General features: G+C 33.5%; 1 protein-coding gene across 3 annotated transcripts in view; it reads right to left on the minus strand.

Annotated features, from left to right (window-relative positions):
• Positions 1-25,451, minus strand: part of Csmd3 (CUB and Sushi multiple domains 3) — a 1,209,570-nt gene that overhangs the window by 828,553 nt on the left and 355,566 nt on the right. For all 3 annotated transcript variants that reach the window (XM_052161507.1, XM_052161506.1, XM_052161505.1), the window contains exon 6: positions 3,483-3,595. In XM_052161507.1, the coding sequence (XP_052017467.1) occupies positions 3,483-3,595 (113 nt within the window). The remainder of the gene's footprint in view (positions 1-3,482; positions 3,596-25,451) is intronic.

Below are 25,451 nucleotides of genomic sequence, written 5' to 3' on the forward strand. Positions count from 1 at the left end.
TTCACTAAATTATTTATTAGACTTTTGCAATTGATTGACAATTACTACTATTCAAATTAGTGTAAATTTTAAAAATTTCTATTTAAGAATTGGCTTTCAGTAGACTATATCTGTTATAGTGTATGGTATAATTTATAAGAGTAGTAGAAATTAAAATCATGTTCTAAACTGTTTTAGAGTCTCATGAATTGTAAAGAAAGTTAATATATTTTTACTTTGTTTTAATATCAAAAAGACACATATGCCTAGAAAATATTAACATAAAATATACAAATCAAAATTAAGTTAGTTATGTTGTCATATTTTATGAAAGTATCTATAATTTTTCTGTCATCATAATCCAGTCATATTTGTTTCAAAATCAATATTTATTTTGATAGATTCTTGCTAATACAAATTAATGAAAAATTTACAGAAACTCTATGAAACATTTAAAAATACTGATCTTTTGCTATTATTTTGAGTCCTTTCCTTACATTTCTTCTCTTTTCCTGTTGAGCTTTACATTTTAAAATCTTAGTCTAAGTGATGTTTTTATCAATGCCCCATGAAGAAGACTAACAGAGCACTTGGGTTCTTTTCTGTAGTGTATATGATATGTAATATATTAATCCATAATCAGAATGAGTGTAGAGTAAAACATCTAGACTAGTGGTTCTCAACATATGGGTCATGACCATTTGGGAGTCACATATGATATATATTGCATATCAGATATTAAAATTTATAACAGAATCAGAATTACAATTTTGAAATAGTGAAATAATTTTTGGTTGGTGTCATAAGAACACGAGGAATTCTGTTAAAAGCTTGCAACATTAGGGAGGCTGAGAATCAATGATCTAAGGAAAAAACACTATTCGTTTAACCTGTAATTTATTTCATAGCATATAATATATATATATATATGTATGTATGTATATAAAATGCTTTATTGTAAACACCATCATCTGCCTTATCTACTTAGTTAAATTATTTAACCAAATAACCAGCCCAGATTTTTAAATTTCTAATCCTCATAGTTCTACTTTCCATCATGCTAAAATCATATTCATGCAATATATATTCAATATATCCATCTTTTGTTCCATTAAATCCATAGCCATTTTCAAAAGTTAATTGTTTCTTTGCACATTATATATACATATATATTTTTATACAATGTATTTGTACTTCATTTCTAGTAGTAACATGGTGATCAAGCTAAATTTTTTTCTAGAAATAGCTATATTTTATTACAATTGAGAGACATGGTTTGCTAGATTTGATTATAATGAGAATGATTTTCATAATATATTATGAAATGTTTCAGACTGGAAAATAGAAATAATACTCAGAAATAATACTCAGCCATTCTATTGTACCTTACGAATCTATAATTTATTAACAGAATTTTTAGTATGGGAGATCATTGAGCATGTTGCTAAATCAATTTGCGGAATTATAATTTTTGGACAAGCTAGTGTTTTGATAACATAATAGTTTATTTTAAATATATTATTAGTTAATATTTCCTTTCTATACCTAGAAAATACTCACAATGGATTTTTCAAGGTTAGTACACAAATTTTATGACTTCCATGTTCGTAGGGCATTATATTTTATATTCGCATTACTATTAACATTTATTTACATACCATATAAGTATTCTTAGGAAGCATTTAGTATTACTTAATACAGAAGTATGTCAGTTATCTGTGCTTTTACATTTATAATACCAATTAAAAGAATAAATTGCACAGACAAAAAAGCAACTGATACAAGTAAAATATATTTTCATTATTGTTTTTTCCTATAATAAAATAACAATAAAAAATTTCCAGGTAAAAGTATTCAGGATTGAAAAGAAATTAACAGAGATAAATAAGAATATCAAAATCAAAAAAGAGAATTTTCAGTGAACCATAGACACTAAACACCAAGAGTTAATTTTTCTTCTCTCAGAAATGGTAGTAAAAGGAAATGGTAGATTGTGTCATTTGCTAAAAATAATGCAGTTTGTCTGTTTATGATAGAATTTTTGTTTAGAGGTTAAGCTTTGAATTTCTACCATCCTACATGTCTCAACTCATTATACAGAAGAATTACAATTTTAAAATCAGATAGGTGAAAAAATGTAAAAATTAAAGAGGTGAAACAGAAAGCTCAAAGGTCCACAGTAACTATTTTTTTTTAAAAAAAAAAAGTATATTTGGTTCTTAAATAGTTGGTCAAGGAACCAGATAAAATCTACTTAAAATTTAAAATGGAACATTGGTTTAAATGAATAATGTTTAAATGATCATGAATGGATCTCTATATTAATAGAAGCCATGAAAGTAAAAAAAAAAAAATAGCTGTGTAAGTTTATCTTTATCCTATAGTACTTTTTGATGGTTAATATTTTCTGTTGTTGGAAATAATTAACAAATTAGATAGATTTAAATGCATTTCTTACTCAACACTACGCCTTTATTCTACAAAGACATATTTGAAGAATTTCTTTAGGGAATCTTCTATAAATTTTTAAGCTGTTTCATTAGGATTTTTGTTATAGAAATAGCTATTACTCTACTATGAAAATCAAAATACAACTCTTCCTAATCTGTTACACTAATTAGAGAGAAACCTCATTGATCCAATATTTGTAGAAGTCTCTCTTGCCTTTAAAATATTAATTGCTGAAATGTGAACTTCAAAAGACAACATGTTCTGATACTATTTCAGTTAATTAATATATGCTATGATGAGTCACCATATTAAATTTACAAAATGCTTAAGATCAAAGAATATCAGAGGAAATATTTAAAAGACCAAAAGCAAACAAAAAGAGTAAATGGAATACATAACTATGACAATGTTCACTTATGCCTGAACAGTAGCTGACACACTAGTGAGAGTGAAATGATTTCCTATCTATTGAATCTGACATTGCATCCACTGGGCTCTCATAATATTACTGAGTATTGTAGAGACTACATTGTCATTGGTGTTTTATCTTCTTCCTAAAATTGCCCCAATGAGTTTTCCAAGGTAACACTTCAAATAATATACCCTACTCATTTAAAATTATGCCTAGTAGTAAAATAGGTAGATAGTAATTCTATTAAAGTTAATTATACTTGCAATAACAGAAAACTATGTATGAAAATGGAAATAAGGTGATAAAGAACCTATTCACAACTATAGGTTTTCTGCATGATTTTGTAGAATGCTTTTTGCTGAAGTGTGTCATTAAGTCTAAATATTGTATCTTCTGCAATATACAATCTAGAAGTCATAACATTTTTTAACTTTGATCAGTGTGCTATATGTGAATCTATTATATTTAATATGTAATTTAGTTATGATCTCATTATTTTTTTTAAAAAAGAATGACATTCTTTTCTGATATAAATCACCTTTATAAATACAAAGGGCATTTTTTCAGACTACACAATGCAGTTGTGCATACCCTAATCATTTTACACATCAAGGGAAGCAGAGGTGATCATTAAACATACCTTGGTAGGGAGCACTAAACCCACGGTAGCGGTGATTGCTGTCTGTAACAAAATGCAGTCTGAGCCAGTTTTTGTTGCTGATAATTGGTGGTGGTATATTCATTCCAGATAACCTGAATTAAGAAAGACAACAAAATAAAAATTTAAAAGCTTTTGGCAGCAATTATTCTTACTTACTTGGGAAGTAAAGGTAGTACATACAATATACAAACAAAATGATTTTATACTGTCAACTTTTTTGGACATGTGAAATGTGTATGTATTATAAAATTAATCATAATATACCATTCAATATGTATGATATACATATATATCATAATATATGTATCAGCATATCATAATATACCATTATATTTTGTTCAGATTGCATGTATTGCTGAAATCCGTAAAAATAACAACTTTCTAATATTCATTGCTTGTTTTAGCCTAATTATTGCACTGATAATAATTATAACCTTGATAATAATAAAGGTATTGAACATTTAGTTAGTGGTAATGCAATACTTTCTTGTACACATTGGAATAATAATTTTGCAAAGTAGAAATTCTTTAAAGAATTAGAGACTCATGCTTTCAGTATAAGACTGAATAGTTATCTTTACTTCTCTGTTAGTCTCCTATTTTCAGTATTTCACATATAGTAGCAACTTTAACCACATGTTCTCACTGACCCCTAATACCGAGAGGAAGCTCCACTCCTAGGCGCTCTAACACGCCAGGATCTCAGGATCCCAAGATCCCAGGAACTTGGTTACACCAGGATATCAGGGCCCAAAGATACAGTTTGACTCCCAGGAACTCTGACACACCCAGGATCTCAGGATCACAGGATCCTGGAATCACAGGACCATAGAGACAGCTGGATTCTCAGGAGTTCTGACACAAAGAGGACAAGGGAAGAGCAGTCTCCAGTAAGATATAGTGAGGGTAGGTAGCACTAGAGATGGCAGGAGACAAGCATAAGAACATAGGCAACAGAAGCCAAGGTAACTTGGCATCATCAGAACCCAATACTCCCTCCATAGCAAGTCCTGGATACAAAATCACACTGGAAAGCAAGATTAAGATCTAAAATCACTTCTCATGATGGTTATAGAGGACTTTAAGAAGGCCATAAATAGCTCCCTCCATTAAAGAAATACAGGAGAACATAGGTAAACAGCTAGAAGTTCTTAAAGAGGAAACACAAAAATCCCTTAAAGAATTACAGGAAAACACAATCAAACAGGCAAAGAAAATGAAGAAAACCATTCAAGATCTAAAAATGGAAATAAAAACAATAAAGAAATCACAAAGTGAGACAGCCCTGGAGCTAGAAAACCTAGGAAAGAGATCAGGAGTCATAGACTCTAGAATCACCAATAAAATACGAGAGATAGAAGAGAGAATCTAAAGTGCAGAAGATACCATAGAAAACATTGACTCAACAGTCAAAGAAAATGCAAAATGCAAAGAGCTCCTAACCTAAAACAGCCAGGAAATACAGGACACAATGAAAAGAGCAAACCTAAGGATTATAGGTATAGAAGAAAGAGAAGATTCCCAACTTAAAGTCCAGTAAATGCCTTCAACAAAATTATAGAAGAAAAATTCCATAACCTGAAGAAAGTGATGTACATGAATGTACAAGAAGCCTACAGAATTCTAAATAGACTTGACTAGAACAGAGATTCCTCCCACCACACAATAATTAAAACAACAAATGCAATAAACAAAAAAAAAGAATATTAAAAGCAGTAAGGGAAAAAGGTTAAGTAACATAAATGCAGACCTACCAAAAATACACCATACTTCTCACCAGAAACTATGAAAGCTTGAAGATCCTGGGCAGAAGGCATACAGACCCTACAAGAACATAAATGCCAACCCAGGCTACTATATCCAGCAAAACTCTCAACTGCCATAGACAGAAAACAAGATATTCCATGGCAAGACAAAATTTACAAAATATCTTACCACAAATCCAGCTATACAAAGGATATTAGATGGAAAATATCAACACAAGAAGGGAAACTTCACCCTAGAGAAAGAAAGCAGGTAATCTTTCGACAAACCCAAAAGAAGATAGCCACACAAACAGAATTTTACCTCTAGCAACAAAAATAATAGGAAGTAACAATCACTTTTCCTTAGTATCTCTTATCATCAGTGGACTCAATTCCCGAATAAAAAGACATAGAATGGATATCTAAACAAGACCCATAACATTGCTACATACAGGAAATGCTCCTCCGTGACAAAGACAGTCACTACCTCTGAGTAAAAGGTTGGAAAACAGTTTTCCAGACAAATGGTCGCAAGAAACACGAGTTCCAATATCAGACTCTCCACTTTCTTCCCTTTTCTGAGCTGACATGGCTTGGTGCCAGGGCACCCCCAGCAGAGAGACAGAATGTGGTACCTTATTTGGTGATTATATTTAATATGAGTGTAACTGGTAGGAAAGACACAATCCAATCCTTAAGTCAAATGTTTATAGTAAAATATTATAATTATGCTCTAGGAAAATATCAATCATGATTAACCTATTAAGTAACTTGATTTTATAATTACCAACCATTTTTACAGAAGTTGTGTTTTTTTTAGTCAATATATTTTTGATTTACATTTCAAATGATTTCCCCTTTTCTGGTCCCCCATTCCCCGAAAATCACATAAGCCCCCTACCTTCCCCCTGTTCTCCCACCCACCCCTTCCCACTTCCCTGTTCTGGATTTGCCTTATATTGCTACACTGAGTCTTTCCAGCAGCAGGGGCCACTCCTCCATGCTTCTTGTACCTCATTTGATGTGTGGATTATGTTTTAGGTATTCCAGTTTTCCATGCTAATATCCACCAATTACCCTATGTAGACTATTATGCTGTGAGGTAGAAATATTAAAGCCTCTTGTAAGCAGTCTGCTGAATGTATTTAGTCTTTTTAAACTCTATACTTTTCAGTTCCTCAGAAGGAATCATGGTCTCTTATAACCTGGACACAAACATAAGATTCTCTCAGTATCAGGGTGATGGTATCATACCACTAGGAGATAAAAGAACATGACACTGGGATATAACCATTGGAGTATGATTGTTGGCTCAAAGTCCTCCTTTTGACATGCATGCCACTTACTTATGAAAATACACTTTCCTTATAGACTGTTGGAAATTTTCAAAAGTTGTGTTTTGTTAATGGCCACATAACCTAAGCAGCTTTATTGTGCTGCAACATGGTAACATTCATCTTGAAGTAATCAATCTTAGTGATTGATACTCCCCAGAAAAGCTTTACTTTGCTATATCATGGTGACTATTAGTACTCAGATTTTTGAATTTTATGCATTTCTTAATTCTATCTTTAGACTATATTCTAGTATTTCTTTAGTTATCTACAATTTCCACTTTTTAAAGGGGTAGACCTCATTATTATTCTAGCTGACTAAACTTTTTCATGATTGAATTAAGTAAATGAAGATCGGCATTATTTATCTAAATAATTTAAACTAATTTCAAATATTTATTTCATTATTGTCAGAAATAAACATGTTCTCCTTGTTATTGTAGATTTGTTTGGTTCAACACATTGAATAAATAAATAAATAAATAAATAAATACGCCTTTACACCATTCACATTTTCAAGACAGTATCCTCTTTTATTCCAGGTTTTTATTTACAATTTGTACTGTTAAATTCCTTGATATTGTCAACAAAAATATCCATGGGGTGGATTATGTAGACAGCCTGTCTACATTTTTAAATGCAATGAAACTGTAGCACATTATTAACTTTACTTTAAATGTACTCAAGAACAAAGAATTTGAAAGAAGGCTTTTGCAGAATTTATTAAATGAAAAATAACTTCTCAATAATATTTAAATAAAATAGAACAGAGCAAGTGATACAAAGATAAAATTTTTCATAATTTTCAAGCTAATTTATGGAATTTTCTACAACATAGATAGCAAATGCAAGTACAAGCTATTATATAATTGTGAAACATGAAATGTCTTTTTAGAGGGTAGGACAGTAGAGGCAAATGAGAGAAGTATTGGACACAGCAGTTGGATATTTCATATGGGTGCAACTAAAAGAAGACAAAGCAATCCTGAGATAAAAGAACAAGGCTAGGGAGATTATCATTCCATATTACAAGATATACAAAAGAGATACATCAAAACATCTATGTTTCTCCTGAATGAATGTGAGTGGCCTTACTGCATGCCAGATGCTTATAGAAGTTAGAAGATATCTTTGAATCCCTTGAAGCAGAATTACAAATGGCTGTAAGCCACTATGAAGATGCTGGGAAATTAAGCCCAGTAAACTAAAGCAAGCAGTGTTGTTAACCACTCAGCCATATCTCCAGCCCATAAAACAGTATGTTACACATATATAGACAAAACACATATATAGACAAGTGGAAAAATAGAAGATCCAAACACAAGCATACATAGCTATAAACATATGATATTTGACAGCAAAGTCAAACAAACAAGCTAACTAAACAATCAACTATACACAGGAGACAAGAGAGCATCTTAAAGACATGGCCAGAGAAAACTGTATGGATCCATGTAGAAGAATAAAATTAGACCCACACCTATAACTGTACACAAACACCAAATGGATCAAAGATGTCAATGTGCAACATGAAATGTTGAAAGCACTAGAAGAAAACATAGAGTACTCTATAAGATATAGGCACTGGAAAAGATTTTCTGAATAGATTTTCATTTTTCTAAGAAGTAAGGTAAAGAACTGACAGGTGGAACCTCATTACCTTAAAAGGCTTGTAATAACTATAAGAAAAAATTAAGAAAAAGAGCCCACAGAATGGGAGAGGATATTTGTCAGCTATGTTATTGATAGAAGAATAGTATTCAAAAGACATAAATACCTTTTAAAAATCAACAAAACAACAAGATAATTAAAATGGCTTCATGAATCTGAATAGACTCCATATGAAACATATAAGCCTTAATAATGACATCCATGAGAAAAAATATTCCAACAGGTCTGGTAATTGTTAGAGTTTATATTATTGTGATAAACCACCATGATTCACAGGAACTTTTGAAGAAAAGGGTTTATTTCAGTTTGTATCTTCTATATATAGTCCATCATAAAGTTAGAGATGGAACTCAGAGCAGGACTGTAATGAGAACATGTGAAAAACAATCAGTTCAGGAATGCTATTTACTGTATTGTTCTTCATACCTTGTTCTGTTTGTTTTCATATACAACCCAGAGCCCCCTGCCTAGGGATGGCACCATGAAAGGTAAACTAGGCCTGCCTATAACAATCAGTAATCACGATAATATGCTAAAGACTTTCATATATGCTTTCATAAAAGCATTTTCCATGTAAGTTTCCCTCTTATCTAATATCTATATCTATATCTATATCTATATCTATATCTATATCTATATCTATATCTATATATATATATATATATATATATATATATATATATTGTCCATAACTATCATACTTAACAAGATAGCTGTGTAAATAAGATCTAAACAATAACAATACAGTTAGCATACTATAATGAGGTAAAATACTTAGGCTTCATGTATGAGCATATATAGGCAATTAATAACTAAGAGAATGAACCCTGTAGCATATTATTAAATACCAACTGGTGCATTAAGACCATATAAGCAAAACAAAATAGACTCAGGATTTTATATTTTTGTATATATGTGCTTTTCTATATGTATCAATAATATTTAAAGAAAAAGAAGCCATAAATGTGGAGGAAAGGCATTGAAGGGATTTGTGGGAGGTATGGGGCAGGGAAAATACTATAAATATAGCATACATATACTACATTTAAAAATATTAATTAAAATTGAAAAAGTAAATTGCTATTCTATAAAATAAAATGTACTAACCTATCTACATTTCCTTGTCTTTGGTACTTAGAGAGACAGTCAAGCCTATACAGAGAGACAAGTATTCATTTTCCCCAGGATCTGGAAATCTAGTGGTTACTGGAGCTCTCCTACTCCCCAACTTGACATTCTCTCCCATTCTTGCTTTCTTGTTTTTAACCTGGTTTGACTGCCTCTCTTCTTTGGTCCTGAGATAAGATACTTTCCTCAGGCATTTTCTATCCCCATGACCTTGTTAAATTAATTGTTCTGTGTTCAGCCGCAATTTGTGCTCCTCCAATTCGCTCATTTATCTTATCTTAGGGCACTTTAATGTACTTCATTTTAGGACTGAAATAAATATAATTCAACTTTATTTACTTACTCTTAATCATAGTCAGACAAGCCAGCTTTGAAATAAGGTTAAACCAGATGCTTAATCTCTTTCTATGTCCTATCAGAGCACATTGAGATCATGTCCTTTCTTGTCTCATTTCTTACTTTATGTAGCAGTAAGTTTGCTATTTTTCACACTATTACAAATTTCATGCAATATCTTAAATCCAGGAAACTTAGTATATTAATTGATTATAGTATTAGAGATGCTAGATTCATTTATTAAAAAATAATAAATAGAAATATGGGGGTATAAAATATACTTAATTTTTCTCATTCAACAACATATTTTAAATTTAATTTTATTGATTTTTTCTTTTTTTATTCGATATATATATATATATTTTTTTATATTTTAAATGATTTCCCCCTTTATAGCCCCCCCACTTCCCAAAAGTCACATAAGCCCCCTTCCCTCCCCCTGTTTTCCCACCCACCCCTTCCCACTTCTCTGTTCTGGTTGTGCCCTATACTGCTACACCAAGTTTTCCAGAACCAGGGGCCACTCCTCCGTTCTTCTTGTACCTCATTTGATGTGTGGATTATGTTTTGGGTATTCCAGTTTTCCAGGCTAATATCCACTTATTAGTGAGTTCATACCATGATTGATCTTTTGAGACTGGGTTACCTCACTTAGTATGATGTTCTCCAGCTCCATCCATTTGCCTAAGAATTTCATGAATTCATTGTTTCTAATGGCTGAATAGGACTCCATTGTGTAGATATACCACATTTTTTTCATCCATTCTTCTGTTGAGGGATACCTGGGTTCTTTCCAGCTTCTGGCTATTATAAATAGAGTTGCTATGAACATAGTGGAGCATATATCCTTATTACATGCTGGGGAATCCTCTGGGTATATGCCCAGGAGTGGTATAGCAGGATCTTTTGGATGATGCTATCAAATATTTTCTAGTTTTATTTTATTTGACACCAAATTGGAATGCTATTTATTTTCAAAGACCTTGACAATGTCTAACCTGAATCTTTTCTGAGACTCAAAATACTTATTAAAAAGGATGGGTAATATATATATATTATTTTTGACTATATTATGAACTTCTTATACTTAGTTTTTAATGAAAAATCTTCAATAATACTTAATTTCCCAATCTGCACCTCCACCTATGTCTATGGCATATTGACATGCCGGCTTCCCCACCTCACACTCTGTCTACCAGGAGGTCTGTCCTAAGATTTAACCAAAGTCAGCACTCTCTGCCTGCCAGGAGGCCTGCTAACCCAGGTCAAACATAGCTCTGCCTGCTTGTAAGATTGTTTGCTCCAATCTGAGATACCTAAGCTTAACACTGGATATAACCAGATGGCAAAATGCAAGCACAAAAAAATGTCAACAGAAGCCAATGTTATATGGTAATATCAGAACTCAGTTCTCCTACCACAACAAGAAGAGCAAGATTCTGACTTAAAATCCTGCCCGATGAAGATAATAGAAGCCTTTAAGGAGGATATAAATAATTCTTTTAAAGAAATAGAGGAAAACACAGACAAATAGGCATAAGTCTTTAAAGAGGTAAAAATGAATACCTTAAAGAAATACAGGGAAATGCAACCAAACAAGTAAAGTAAGTGAAGGAAACAGTCTATTTTAGGTAAAAAATAGAAGCAGAAATAAAGAAATCACAAATGGAGGTAAACCTGGAGATGGAGAGCCTAGGAATCAGGAGATAAAACTGCAAATAATACCAACAGAATACAAGAGATGGGAGACGGAATCTAAGGTGTAGAAGATACCATAGAAGATATTTTTACATTGGTTAAAGGAAAAGCAAAATATAAAGAGTTCTGAGCCTAAAACATCCAGAAAATTTGGGACAAAACAAAAAGACCAAACCTAAGAATAATAGAAGTAGAAGAGGGTGAAGATTGCCAGTTCAAACAGCCAGAAAAATCTTCAATAAAATCATAGAAGAAAACTTGCCTAACCTAAAGAAAGAGATGGTCAGGAAGACCCTAAAGGGCCACAGGTGCCAGCAAAACTCGTGATCATTATAGATAGACAAACGATTATATGCCATGACAATTCAAATTTAACCAATATCTTTGTACTAACCAGCCTACAGAGAATACTACAAGGAAAGCTACAATATTAGGAGGGTAAAGAACTGTACCTAATAAAGCATAAGAATTTCAGGTGAAAATTCTTTGTTTAACTCTGTACTCCATTTTTTAATGGGGTTATTTGGTTTTCTGGAGTCTAACTTCTTGAGTTCTTTATATATATTTGATATTAGCCCTCTATCTGATGTAGGGTTGGTGAAGATCTTTTCCCAATTTGTTGGTTGCCAATTTACCCTTTTGATGGTGTCCTTTGCCTTACAGAAACTGTAATTTTATGAGGTCCCATTTGTCAATTCTTGATCTTAGAGCATAAGCTATTGGTGTTCTGTTCAGGAACTTTCTCCCTCTACTGATGTACTCAAGGGTCTTCCCCAGTATCTTTTCTATTAGCTTCAGAGTGTCTGGCTTTATGTGGAAGTACTTGATCCATTTGGATTTGAGCTTAGTACAAGGAGACAAGGATAGATCAATTCCCATTCTTCTGCATGTCGACCTCCAGTTGACCCAGTACCATTTGTTGAAAAGGCTATCTTTTTTCCATTGGATGTTTTCCGCCCCTTTGTCAAGGATCAAATGGCCATAGGTGTGTGGGTTCATTTCTGGATCTTCAATACTGTTCCATTGATCCGCCTGTCTGTCACTGTACCAATACCATGCCGTTTTTAACACTATTGCTCTATAGTATTGCTTGAGGTCAGGTATACTGATACCCCCAGAATTTCTTTTAATGTTGAGAATAGTTTTAGCTATCCTGGGTTTTTTGTTATTCCAGATGAATTTGAGAATTGCTCTTTCTAACTCTGTGAAGAATTGAGTTGGGATTTTGATGGGTTTTGCGTTGAATCTGTATATTGCTTTTGGCAAAATGGCAATTTTAACTATATTAATCCTGCCGATCCATGAGAATGGGAGGTTTTTCCACTTTTTGAGGTCTTCTTCCATTTCCTTCTTCATAGACTTGAAGTTCTTGTCATACAGATCTTTCACATGTTTGGTGAGAGTCACCCCAAGGTACTTTAAACTGTTTGTGGCTATCAGTCACTTCCTTAATTTCTTTCTCAGCCTGCTTATCCTTTGAGTATAGGAAGGCCACTGATTTGCTTGAGTTGATTTTATAACCTGCCACTTTGCTGAAGTAGTTTATCAGCTGTAGATCTCTAGTGGAGTTTTTTTGGGTCACTTAGGTAGACTATCATATCATCTGCAAATAATGATAGTTTGACTTCGTCCTTTCCAATTTGTATCCCTTTGACCTCCTTATGTTGTCGAATTGCCCGAGCTAGTACGTCAAGTACAGTATTGAAAAGATAAGGAGAAAGTGGGCAGCCCTGTCTAGTCCCTGATTTTAGTGGGATTGCTTCAAGTTTCTCTCCAGTTAGTTTGATGCTGGCTATCGGTTTGCTGTATATTGCTTTAATGATATTTAGGTATTTGCCTTGAATTCCTGTTCTTTCCAAGACTTTAAGCATGAAAGGATACTGAATTTTGTCAAATGCTTTTTCAGCATCCAATGAAATGACTATGTGGTTTTTTGTCTTTGAGTTTGTTTATGTAGTGGATTGCATTGATGGATTTCCGTATATTGAACCAACCCTGCATCCCTGGGATAAAGCCTACTTGATCATGGTGGATGATTGTTTTGATGTGTTCTTGGATTCGGTTGGCAAGAATTTTATTGAGTATTTTTGCATCAATGTTCATAAGGGAAATTGGTCTGAAATTTTCTTTCTTTGTTGGATCTTTGTGTGGTTTTGGTATCAGTGTAATTGTGGCTTCGTAGAAGGAATAGGGTAGGGTTCCTTCTGTTTCTATTTTGTGGAATAGTTTGAAGAGTATTGGTTTTAGGTCTTCATTGAAGGTCTGATAGAATTCTGCACTGAAACCATCTGGTCCTGTGCTTTTTTTGGTTGGAAGACTTTCTATGACCCCTTAAATGCTCAGCTTCATTAGTCATTAGGGAAATGCAAATCAAAACAACCCTGAGATTTCACTTTACACCAGTCAGAATGGCTAAGATTAAAAATTCAGGAGACAGCATATGTTGGCAAGGATATGGAGAAAGAGGAACACTCCTCCACTGCTGGTGGGGTTGTAAATTGGTACAACCTCTCTGGAAATCAGTATGGCGGTTCCTCCGAAAACTGGGCACCTCACTTCCAGAAGATCCTGCTATACCACTCCTGGGCTTATACCCAGAAGATTCCCCAGCATGTAATAAGGATACATGTTCCACTATGTTCATAGCAGCCCTATTTATAATAGTTAGAAGCTGGAAAGAACCCAGATATCCCTCAACAGAAGAGTGGAAGCAAAAAATGTGGTATATCTACACAATGGAGTACTATTCAGCCATTAGAAACAATGAATTCATGAAATTCTTAGGCAAATGAATGGAGCTGGAGAACATCATACTAAGTGAGGTAACCCAGACTCAAAAAGATGAATCATGGTATGCACTCACTAATAAGTGGGTGTTAACCTAGAAAACTGGAATACCCAAAACATAATCCATACATCAAATGAGGTACAAGAAGAACGGAGGGGTGGCCCCTTGTTCTGGAAAGACTCAGTGAAGCATTATAGGACAAAACCAGAACAGGGAAGTGGGAAGGGTTGGGTGGGAAAACAGGGGGAGGGATGGGGACTGATGGGACTTTCGGGGAGTGGGGCTCCAGAAAAGGGGAAATCATTTGAAATGTAAATAAAAAATATATCGAATTAGAAAAAAAAGGGGAAAAAAAGGATAAGCAATTATCTCACAGAAAATAAAAAGGAAGATGACCCCACAAATATAACACCTTCTCCAACAAAATAACAGGAAATAGCAAGCATTGCTCACTAATATCTCTCAGCATCAACAGTCTTAATTCCCCAATAAAAAAGACAGAGGCTAACTGACTATACATGCTAACAGGATCCATCATTCAGATGCATACTAGAAATACACTATAGTAGCAAAGATAGATACTACTTCAAATTAAAGTGCTAAAAAGACGTTTTCTAAGCAATCTGCAGTAGTCATTCTAACATTCAATAAAATAAAATTTCAACCAAAAGTTATCAAAAGAAATGGGGAAGGACACTTTATACCCATCAAAAGAAAAACCACAAAGGTGAAGTCTCAATTCTGAACATCTCTATCTCATATGGAAAGGCAGCCACATTCATAAAAGAAGCTGTACTAAAACTCAAAACACATTGAACCACACACAATTACAGTAGGAGAATTCAATACTCCATTTACATCAATGAACAGGTCACTGAAACAGAAGCTAAACAGAAAATATTGAAACAAATGAAATTGAGAACAGATACCTACAAAACATTTCTGCCCCCTAAAATAAAAGAATATATTTTCCTCTCAACACTTCATAGAACCTTTCCAAAATTGAATGAATAACTTGACACAAAACAAGCCTCAAGAGATTCAAGAAGATTGAAATAAATCCTAGTATTATAGCACAATGAACTAAGGCTGGACTACAACAACAACAACAATGACAACAAAAAATCCCCATACTCATGGAAACTGACCAACTCTCTGTTCAATGATAAGTTAGTCAGGGAAGAAATAAAGAAAGAAAGACTTTCAAAAATTCAATGAAAATGAAGGAACAGCATGCCAAAACTTATGGTATGCAATGAAAGCAGTATTAAGAGGAAAATTCATAGCATTTAATGCCTTCATAAAGAAGGAGAGATACTAACTAGCAGCTCAATTGCACAATTGAAAGCTCTAGAACAAACAGAAGCGAACAGAAAGAAGAGGATTAGATTGCAGGAAATAGTCTCACTTAGGATGAAATCAACCAATTAGAAACAAAGAGAACAATTCAAAGAATCAACAAAACCAAGATATTGTTTTTGAGAAAAAGCACAAGATAGTTAAACCCTTAGTCGAACTAACTAAAAGGCACAGTGCCGGTATCCAAATTAACAAAATCCAAAATGAAAAGGGAGACATAAAAGAAAAGCTGGGGAAATTCAAAAAAAATAATCAGATCTTAATACAAAAGCCCCTACTGGACAAAACTGGAAAATCTAGATGAAAAGGACGATTTTCAAGACAGATAGCATATACCAAAGTAAAATCAAGATCAGATAAAGTATCTGAACAATGCAAGAACCACTGAGGAAAAAGAATCATTAAAAACCTTCTGATAACTTCAGAAAAGTGACTGGATATAAAATTAAATCAAACAAATGCATACCCTTACTTTTATAAAGGATAAATTAGCTGTGAAAGAAATTAAGTAAACAAATTGCTTCACAATAGTCACAAATAATAGAAAATGCCCTGGTGTAACTATAGCCTTAAGATGGAAGGAACTCCCACACTTGTGGATCAGTAGGATTAACATGGTGAAAATGGCAAGAAGAAAGAAAGAACTTACTCTCTGCCTGCTTGACCTCACTGTCACAGGGAAGGTTACACTGATTGGTATTAGAGCTTAATATTGAACTCTAAAATATACTGAGTAGCACATGAGACACATAGCCTTGTGGGGCCCATCATACATGGGATTCTTTGACTTCTGTCAAGAGACAGGCATTGTTGTACTACCCAGACTATAGCATGTAATGCACTCTAGGTATATATAAAATTTACTAGAGAAATAAATATCCATTTACCAGATTTATTAGATGAATTTATTAAAAATAACATGAATCTCCATATATACTTTGTAAAATACAAACAATTTTTTATCTATATACATTTATAATGTGCATTATTCTCAAGGATAACCCTAGAAAAATATCAGCATCAATAAAGAAACTACAACTCAAATAATCAGAGACTAGATATAAATTAAGCATTCATGGAGGCATGAATATATCTCCCTAAGTAAAAGAAATAGAATAGATAGTTATGGATGGATTGGGAATAGAAGATTGGAACAAAGAATAAGGGCATTGGAAGAAAAGAGAGAATAAGAGAAGAAACATGAAGAGGGATAGTTAAATTAAAGAACATTTGAGGGATTACATGAAAATTGAATATAGCATAAACCTCATAAAATACATATTTTCTGAAAGAAATCTAAATGTAATCATCAAATAATGGGGGAGACAAAGCCACAATTGGAAATCTTACAGTACCAATAAAGCCTCCGGTGCCAAAATTACTTTTAATTTGGTTGTCGGCAAAAGGGTTCCCATAGGAACTATGAAGCAACACAAGTTTTTTTCAAAGCTATTGTTTGCTCTTCAAAAAATGATGGTAAGTCTTTATAGCTGTATACAACCCATAGATAACTCATTGGCTATGTAATTACAGCTGATGATTACTGAGAGTCTTCTGTACTACTGACTATTTTTATTATAAGAGTAACTTCTATTTGACAGATGTAATTGTCATCTCAGAGGTTTATCATTGAATAAGCTTACTCATTCTCTATGAACTCTGGTAGGCTGGTTCAACTCAGGAGTTCTGCCTCAAAACCTCTCTCCAAGCTGACTGATTCAAACTAGTTTCTCATGGCTTCTCACTGAATTGTTCTCCTTGGGGAAAAAAAAGGCCTCTGAAATCCACAACTGAACTGCACTGACAGAACTGACTGCATGAACTGAACAGAACTGAATGAAAATTCAGGAACCCAATTGAGTTCTACTATATTTCTGCAGATGATCCCAGCAAAATTTCTCCTCTTTTGCTTTCTGTCAGATGTCTCCTGTCTTCTATAAACTCTCTGTCAGATGTCCTCTGCTATCGGCAGTGTTAATGGACTTTTTTCTTCTCCAATAACATAGGATTTTAGATATGAAATAAATTAGTAAAGCAACATGGGTTCTCTGGAGGGGTATTGCATTCAAAGGCCTTCTAGGTATGTTGATCCTACTGGAATGAAATGATTTTAATCCCTCTCCTGGAATATAGACTTGTCCTTCACAACTGTAATAATGAAGGGATAGTTAGCTTATAGAAAGAAGCAACCATGTTTGAGACCAACTTTTAAATAAGGGGCAAACAAAATGACAAATCATAAAAATTTTGATAGAATGAGTCAGAGATAGAATATTCCCAATTCTCATGGAAGCAAGCAGGGATTATTCTACTTCAGAGCAGAACAGAATACATCAAGATTGAAGAGCAGTTCAGTGAGAGCAGTTAAGCTGTGTTGAGACGATGCAGTGGAGTTCAGTTGAGTTGAGCTCAGTTCAGTTTGGTGCACCCTGGGAGATGATCCCACCCAAATTTTTCTTCATCGGCTATCTGTCAGATGTCTCCTGTCTTCTACAATCTTTCTATCAGATGTCCTCTGCTTTCTGAAGTTCGGTGCAGATGATCTCAGTTGAGGCCCTGCAGTTCCATTCATTTCTGTTGAGTTCATGCAGTCATTCCAGTTCAGTTTGTGAGATTCTGAGGCATTTTTTTCCCAAGCAGAGCAATTCAGTAAGAAGTTAGTTTGAATTAGTTGCTTGGAGAGGAGTTTTTGCCAGAACACTTGAGTTGAACCAGCTAGCCAGAGTTTGGAAAGAACTAGAAAGGAAGACTTTATTCTGCCTTTGCTGCCAAGTTGATAATTACATCTGGAAAATAAATGTTACCTTTACAGTTATGGTACTGGAAGATAATCTGCATACTTTCAGAGGCAAATGGTAAACATCAAAAAAGCTACAAAAGCTTTGATCTACAATGATGACCTGTCTGTAAGATATGCTAGTACAATAATAGTACAAAATTTTTGTGGAATAACTAATTACTATATGATTGAATATAAGACTTACTCCATAAGAGAGGATCCATTCCCTACATTGCTCAAGTAGCCCAGAACCTGACACTATAAGCTAGTAACTTGTGGGAAAACTAAATACTATTGTTCTGATAAAGGGATATAGCTATAAAATGACTCCTAATTATATTCTTCTATACACATTGATCAGTGTCCTCCTTAGCCACCATTAGAGAATATTCCTTCTACAGTAGATGAACACAGATACAGAGACTTGAAATTGGACAATATTCAATGAGTGATAGACTTTAGGACATTCTATTTTAAATGGAATTTCTCCATCAAATCATTCTCCTCAGCATCCAACAAACTCTGCATGATAAGAGCCTGGAAGATTGTAATAAACAGAGAAAATGGAGAACACCAAGCAAAGCCCTCTAAACAAAGAAGGGCCAACACTCCCATGAAACCACACAGAATATGGGGGTATTCAAAAGTCCTGCACAGGTCTCAGTCAATTGGGATCCTACTACTAAGAAAGGAAGTAGACAAAAGCTTCTATCCCTAACCCAGAAACTCTTGCCAACTGACAATTTCAGCCAAAGAAAGACTTAGTTTTCTGTAACAGAGTCTCAATACAAACCACACGTAAGTGCCCATGCACATGAGTAAATGGCTAACACAAAATTGACTCAGTGATAGTTTTGGAGGGATTTTTTGTCTCATAATCATTTGTCTGGACATGTTTATTTGTTTGTTTAGATTCCTGTATGACTTCTTGAGAAAGATCAGTTTTGGGTGGAAATTTGTTGGATGCAGAGGTGGGAAGGGTCTGGGAATAGTTGAATGGGGAAAACATAATTACAATATATTGTATTAAATCTGTGCAACAAAGAATTTAATACATTTCATACTGCAAAAGACTTTACAAAATAAGATCAGGCAGTGATTGCAATAGATTCAGAAAACTACTTGAGAACAGTTGATACCATAGAAGTTAATTAGAGTCAGCAAAATGGTAAAAGAAATTAACTTAACCTGAGAAACAGTATCTGAGGGAAAGCTACAGTTCATATTCCCTCTAATTCCATAAAAAATAAACATATCTCAAGAGGCTCATTCAATACTGAGTTTGAAGATCTTGTTAGTTCACTAAAGCAATAAAAAATTTAAAAAAAGATATTGATTTTTAAAAGAAAGAATAAAAGTGTCTTTATTCTCAAAAGGCATATTTGCCAATTAGAAAAGCTCTATGAAGCTATATACTGCAAGTACAACTTGTAATTGAATTAATCAAGATCAGAGAAGAGAAAATGGATGTCTAAATATCACTCAGAGTTCTACAGCCAGGGACAATTGAAAATTTTAATAAGATATCACTTTGAAAGTGTCATCAGGGGAACATTTGAAAAAGTTAGATCAAAACATGTGTAAATTTTTGTGTGCTCAACACTTCAGAGAACTAAGAATGAAAACATTGATAACTAAGTAAGTGGAGAATATGCCTGTTTGTTTACAGAAGGACGTGTAATTTATACAATCAACTATGATGCTAATTTTTCCAAGTGATTTATTGTTTCCACCTAATGGGTAAAAGGGACAAGAACAACATTTTATGTAAATTAACATAGACTGGTTTCACATGGAAATATAAATTAAATGTATATTACCAATCTATAGTCATAAGGATAATACTGGATTTTTGAGCACAGATACTCTCACAGTGAAAGGAACCCTGTCTGGACATACACACAAACAACCATTTTTTTTCACAATGCTCATAGTAATTCAACAAAAACGCCATGTCCTCTCAAATCATAACACTGGAGCAAGAAAATACAGCAGTGGATTGAAGAAACATATGAAAATTTCTTAACACATGCTACATACTTACACAAGAAATAGTTAAAAATGAATTGCAGACTTGCAGACTTTAATATGGGGGGGAGGGTCTTAAAACTTCTAGAAGAAAATACCAAAACAAACAAGCAAGCAAATGAAACAAAACCAAAAAAAAAAATAAAGAAATACTGCATTAAGTCATTTTTTAAAAGTCTGTAATAAGGAATGTGGAAGAAGTTTGAGGGAGGAAATAGAAAAAGGACAGCAATTATACTTTCTTTATAATGTAAAAACTAAAATCATATGACATTTCAAAATTTTGAAAGTATTTTGTTTATTTAGCATTCAAAGTAAGTTCTGCAATAAATAATCAAGATTTTATTTTATATATACATCTTTGGTTTTCATTATCAAGTTTTGAATTTTTGAAATATTCCTGAGAAAAAATTTCTTTTCTTTTTTTTTCTTTTTTTCTTTTTTTTATTCGATATATTTATTTTACATTTCAAATGATTTCCCCTTTTCTAGCCCCCCACTCCCCAAAAGTTCCATAAGACTCCTTCCCTCCCCATGTTGTCCCACCCACCCCTTCCCACGTCCCTGTTCTGGTTTTGCCCTATACTGCTTCATTGAGTCTTTCCAGAACAAGGGGCCACGCCTCCTTTCTTCTCGTACCTCATTTGATGTGTGGATTATGTTTTGGGTATTCCAGTTTTCTAGGTTAATATCCACTTACTAGTGAGTGCATACCATGATTCTTCTTTTGAGTCTGGGTTACCTCACTTAGTATGATGTTCTCTAGCTCCATCCATTTGCCTAAGAATTTCATGAATTCATTGTTTCTTTTTTTTTTTAATTTTTTTTATTCGATATAATTTATTTACATTTCAAATGATTTCCCCTTTTCTAGCCCCCCACTCCCCAAAAGTCCTGTAAGCCCCCTTCTCTTCCCCTGTCCTCCCACCCACCCCTTCCCACTTCCCCGTTCTGGTTTTGTCGAATACTGCTTCACTGAGTCTTTCCAGAACCCCCAAAACATAATCCACACATCAAATGAGATACAAGAAGAAAGGAGGAGTGGCCCCTGGTTCTGGAAAAATTTATTTTCTAGCCATTTACCTGTTTCTTTTCCTATGGTAGTCTCATTAATTTTTCATCCCATATGTTCAATGAATTATTACAAATTATCATATGCATCAGTTCATTGCTTTTTGAAGACTTTATGATATAATTAAGATTTAATTTGAAAATCAACATATTAGATGTCAGATAAGTGGCTATATAGGATGTTTGCTATTTGTTTATTTTAATGTTATTATTCATTGATATGAATAAAGGCCACAGATTTGAAAAATGTCAAGTTTCCTTTGATTAGGATATCAAGGGAGGAACAAACAATTACCTACCTGGGGCATGGTTGAAGCAAAGCACAACAGAAACATGAGATTATTTTCAATTAATTTTCCAGTAAAACATGAAAATATGCCATGGAAGAAATTTAATAAAGAACAGAGATATTTGTATAGAGTTGTGGGAAAGCAGAAGAGAGAATGCTGAGATATGAAGGGAAATATATTTCCTTGTTAACCACAGTTCCTCTGGGAACTGACTTCAGGCCTAAAAAAAAAATTACTAGATCAAGTGATCTGGAGATCAAGACTTTAGTGAGATAGAGGGCAAAGTCTTCTACAGATAATAATTGAAAAGCAGACTGGAAGCCAAGCATGAAGGCAAAATTAAAACAAAACAAAACCAAAGAAAACCCTCAAGTGTTCCCATATGTGTATTTGTTTATTTTCTAATATCAACAATGTGGTGTTACCTAATAACAATACAGACAATCTGTAATATGATATAGGATTTAGATTGTATAGTTTATGTAGTCAGATAGATAATATAAAACCACATTAAAATATAATGGTTATATTAATTGCTGTTTCTGAAGCTAAGAAGCCATTTGTTGAATAATGTAAATTCCAAAAACTCCTGATGAGACTATATCAGCAAAACAAACAGGGAACCTCCTACTCCATCCAAAAACTCATCATATAATTGAGGTTGGCAAGATTGCCAGCCAAAATAGAAATGATGGCCATAATAAAATGCAGAAGAGAAAGAGTGAACAGCCTAGCAAGCTCTATGTCCTCCTCTTACAGCCAGTAATAAGGAAAATATTATGACGTGGTAAATGTGCACTCCCTATGCTCTTCTGGACATATCTGGCTGAACTACCTAGTACCGTTCATACTGTAAGAGGAAGAAAATGATTGATGAGAGTTCATGCAAGAAACACAGTTCTAAGTAGTATAAAATTCAACACAAATGTCTCTAGACTTTCCATTATGCTTATGGTTCCAAGAAACCATGGTTTATATGATTTAAAGTCATAAAATAAATATATTTTCTTTTGAAATATTTTTATTTTCATCATAGCAAATTATTGTTGTGTTTAATTTCAAAGTGATATTAACTTGGTAACCTAGGAATGCTTTTGTGAAATTTTATTTTAGCTGATGGACAATTTTAATATTTGAAAGTGATTTCAAAAATCTTTAAGACATTATGCATTTTAAATGGATTTTATATTATAGTATTTTATGAAATAATTTGAACTTAGAGTTTTCACTGACAACCTAATACATACACATTTTACTCCTTTTAGTTACTTTAAATGGGGTTTACCAAATGAATAAGAGAATAAAATAAATTTAAGAATAATATTTATATTTTTCTGTGATTGTTTGCAGTTAAAGTTCATCTGTGTCCATAACATTGAGTATAGGAAAGTATATTAGTTTTTGCTATAAGTATTCATATTTCTCTATCTTATGTATCCAGTCCTCATGCTTTTATAATCAATCTGCTACTTTTGTGAGCTTTCTGCACATTTCCTGCAAGGGTTAAGTAAGAAAGAACTTATTTCAAACTGAGAGCTCCATATTCACTTCATTCTTAGCATTTTGGCAATTGTATATCTCTTTCCCTTTATTAAATTGAAAAAGACGCATAATTTTTGAGGTGTGGGAGTTGTTTTTGTCTGTAATTACAGGAATGTGTATTTAGGAGATAATTTGAAATATATAATTTTATTACAACAAATGTAGGTTCTCCTTCAGAGCTGATGACCTAGCCTGTCATGTGGTCTTGGTAAGATTATAACACCAGGCATGAGTTATTTCAAATTGAGGGTCTTGACTCCAATTAGACAGAATTTGGTTACCCATACAATGCAATTGCTACCATTATGAGTCATCTTACTGGCCTGAAAAATCTCTTTCAATAGCCATATCTCTAAAGAAGATAACATTGTGAGCAATATAGTTATCTGCTGTGTAGTGTGTGAAAAGCTTCCAGAAAGATTGGCTATAGAAGAATGGTGAGCAGAGCAATTGTTAGAGATGTTATTTATAGACAGAACTGGGTGGAATTTACAGGGCCTTGCATGGTTATTGTAATTATATGCTCACTTAAGAGTTAAGCCAGTACAGTATGTGCAATACAGCAGACTAATTTGCATCAAGTAAAAATCTGAACTGGTTTCTTGCATTGCATAGAGTTGCTTCAAGGGCAGAAACAAAGAGAGGTTATTTAAATAATTACATGGTTCTTTCTGGTGTAATTTGGGAAAAGCATTAATAGTAGAGAAGATAGAGACAAAGGTTGCTTTCTTATTTAAAATTTTATTGAATACACACACATTTTGTGAAAGGGTAAAGTATCAAGGCCCAAAAAAATGACTGGAACTTTTGGTTCTAAGAACTGAAGGCCCTTAACTGGGTGGGAAGAAGTGTTAAAAGAGGTGATTGAGAAGAACAGCTTGACTTTTGTTTGGGATTTGCACAATCTTCTTCAATCTTTATAAACCCAAGCTCAGACATGCTAAAGGAGGCAGTGCTAGGGAACTTTGAGAACCTTTTCTTTAACAGTAGATTGTGTGGGTGAAACCTTGAATCCCTCTGTGTAACAAGAGTATAGTGTATTTGGGCCTGAAGTGAGAGAAGGCAACTGGGAAAGGAGATAGTAGAATTCTCCTACAAGACTCACCATGGCTTTGAGATGTCAGAGTGCTGGTGCTACACTGGTGGTGATCACTTACTTTTGCTATTCTTTTACTTTTTTTTTTTTTTAAGTGACACAGAACTGCCAGTTGAGCTTAGAACACATACAGTTTCTAAAATAAAAAAGGTTAGGATAATTATCTTTGAGGAGGGTGTGCTCAATTTTAAATGTAAAAGTTTGGAACTGCTGTTATCAGCTACCTTTGAAGCATAAGAATATTTGATTGTTATCAACTGCCATAAAGTAGTTTTATTTAAAATCAGTGCATCTTTCTGCTGTCTACAACTAATTGTGCTTAGGTTTCTCCTGTTGTACATCAATTTCCATCACAGGTATGCATGCTTATCTTCTTTTTAGTTGGTATGCTTATCATGCAGGATTCCATGATTCTTTTCATTCATTATTATGTCTCTTTTCTTTTCTTTTCTTTTCTTAGCACTTCCAATTTATTCTCCTGTTTTCTTGTTTTCTTTTTCTTTTTTTTTTTTATCTTGTCCCTGCCATTTGAGTTGTTGTTCCTGCCCCAATGGCTTGACAAATTGCTATTCACTCCTAATGATTAGTTTAAATGTCACTTGTCTGTGACAGAATACTTTTTCTGGGATTCACAACATTGCACAGCCTCAGTATTGTTAGCAATATTGTTAACACATACGTGTTTGTCCACATGTCTTACACTTCCTTAGAGCTAGAGAAAACAAGCCTGGAAGGCAGTTTTAGAATTTTCTAAATCTGTGTTAAATGAAAAGCTTAAAATAACTTTTAGAACACTAGATCAATCATATCTGTCACTTGGGATAATGCTTGCTATGTTATCCTAAGATAGATACTCAACTTTTCTTTATCTGTAGTTTCATAGTCTTGAGTAATTTTCATACCCACACGTGTGGAACTACATATGTTTTTCATGGCCACTCAATTATCTTCTAATCTACACTATTAAAATTTTAATCATTGACATAAAGATGACTCTAAAAAGAGCAAATTAAGAGCCTGGATGTCTGTATGTAAGGTTCTTTGACAACCAAAGTACACTGATTTTTCTCTGTCCCAATGAAA

Source organism: Apodemus sylvaticus, chromosome 17 (genome assembly GCF_947179515.1).
Source record: "Apodemus sylvaticus chromosome 17, mApoSyl1.1, whole genome shotgun sequence".
Taxonomy (NCBI): domain Eukaryota; kingdom Metazoa; phylum Chordata; class Mammalia; order Rodentia; family Muridae; genus Apodemus; species Apodemus sylvaticus.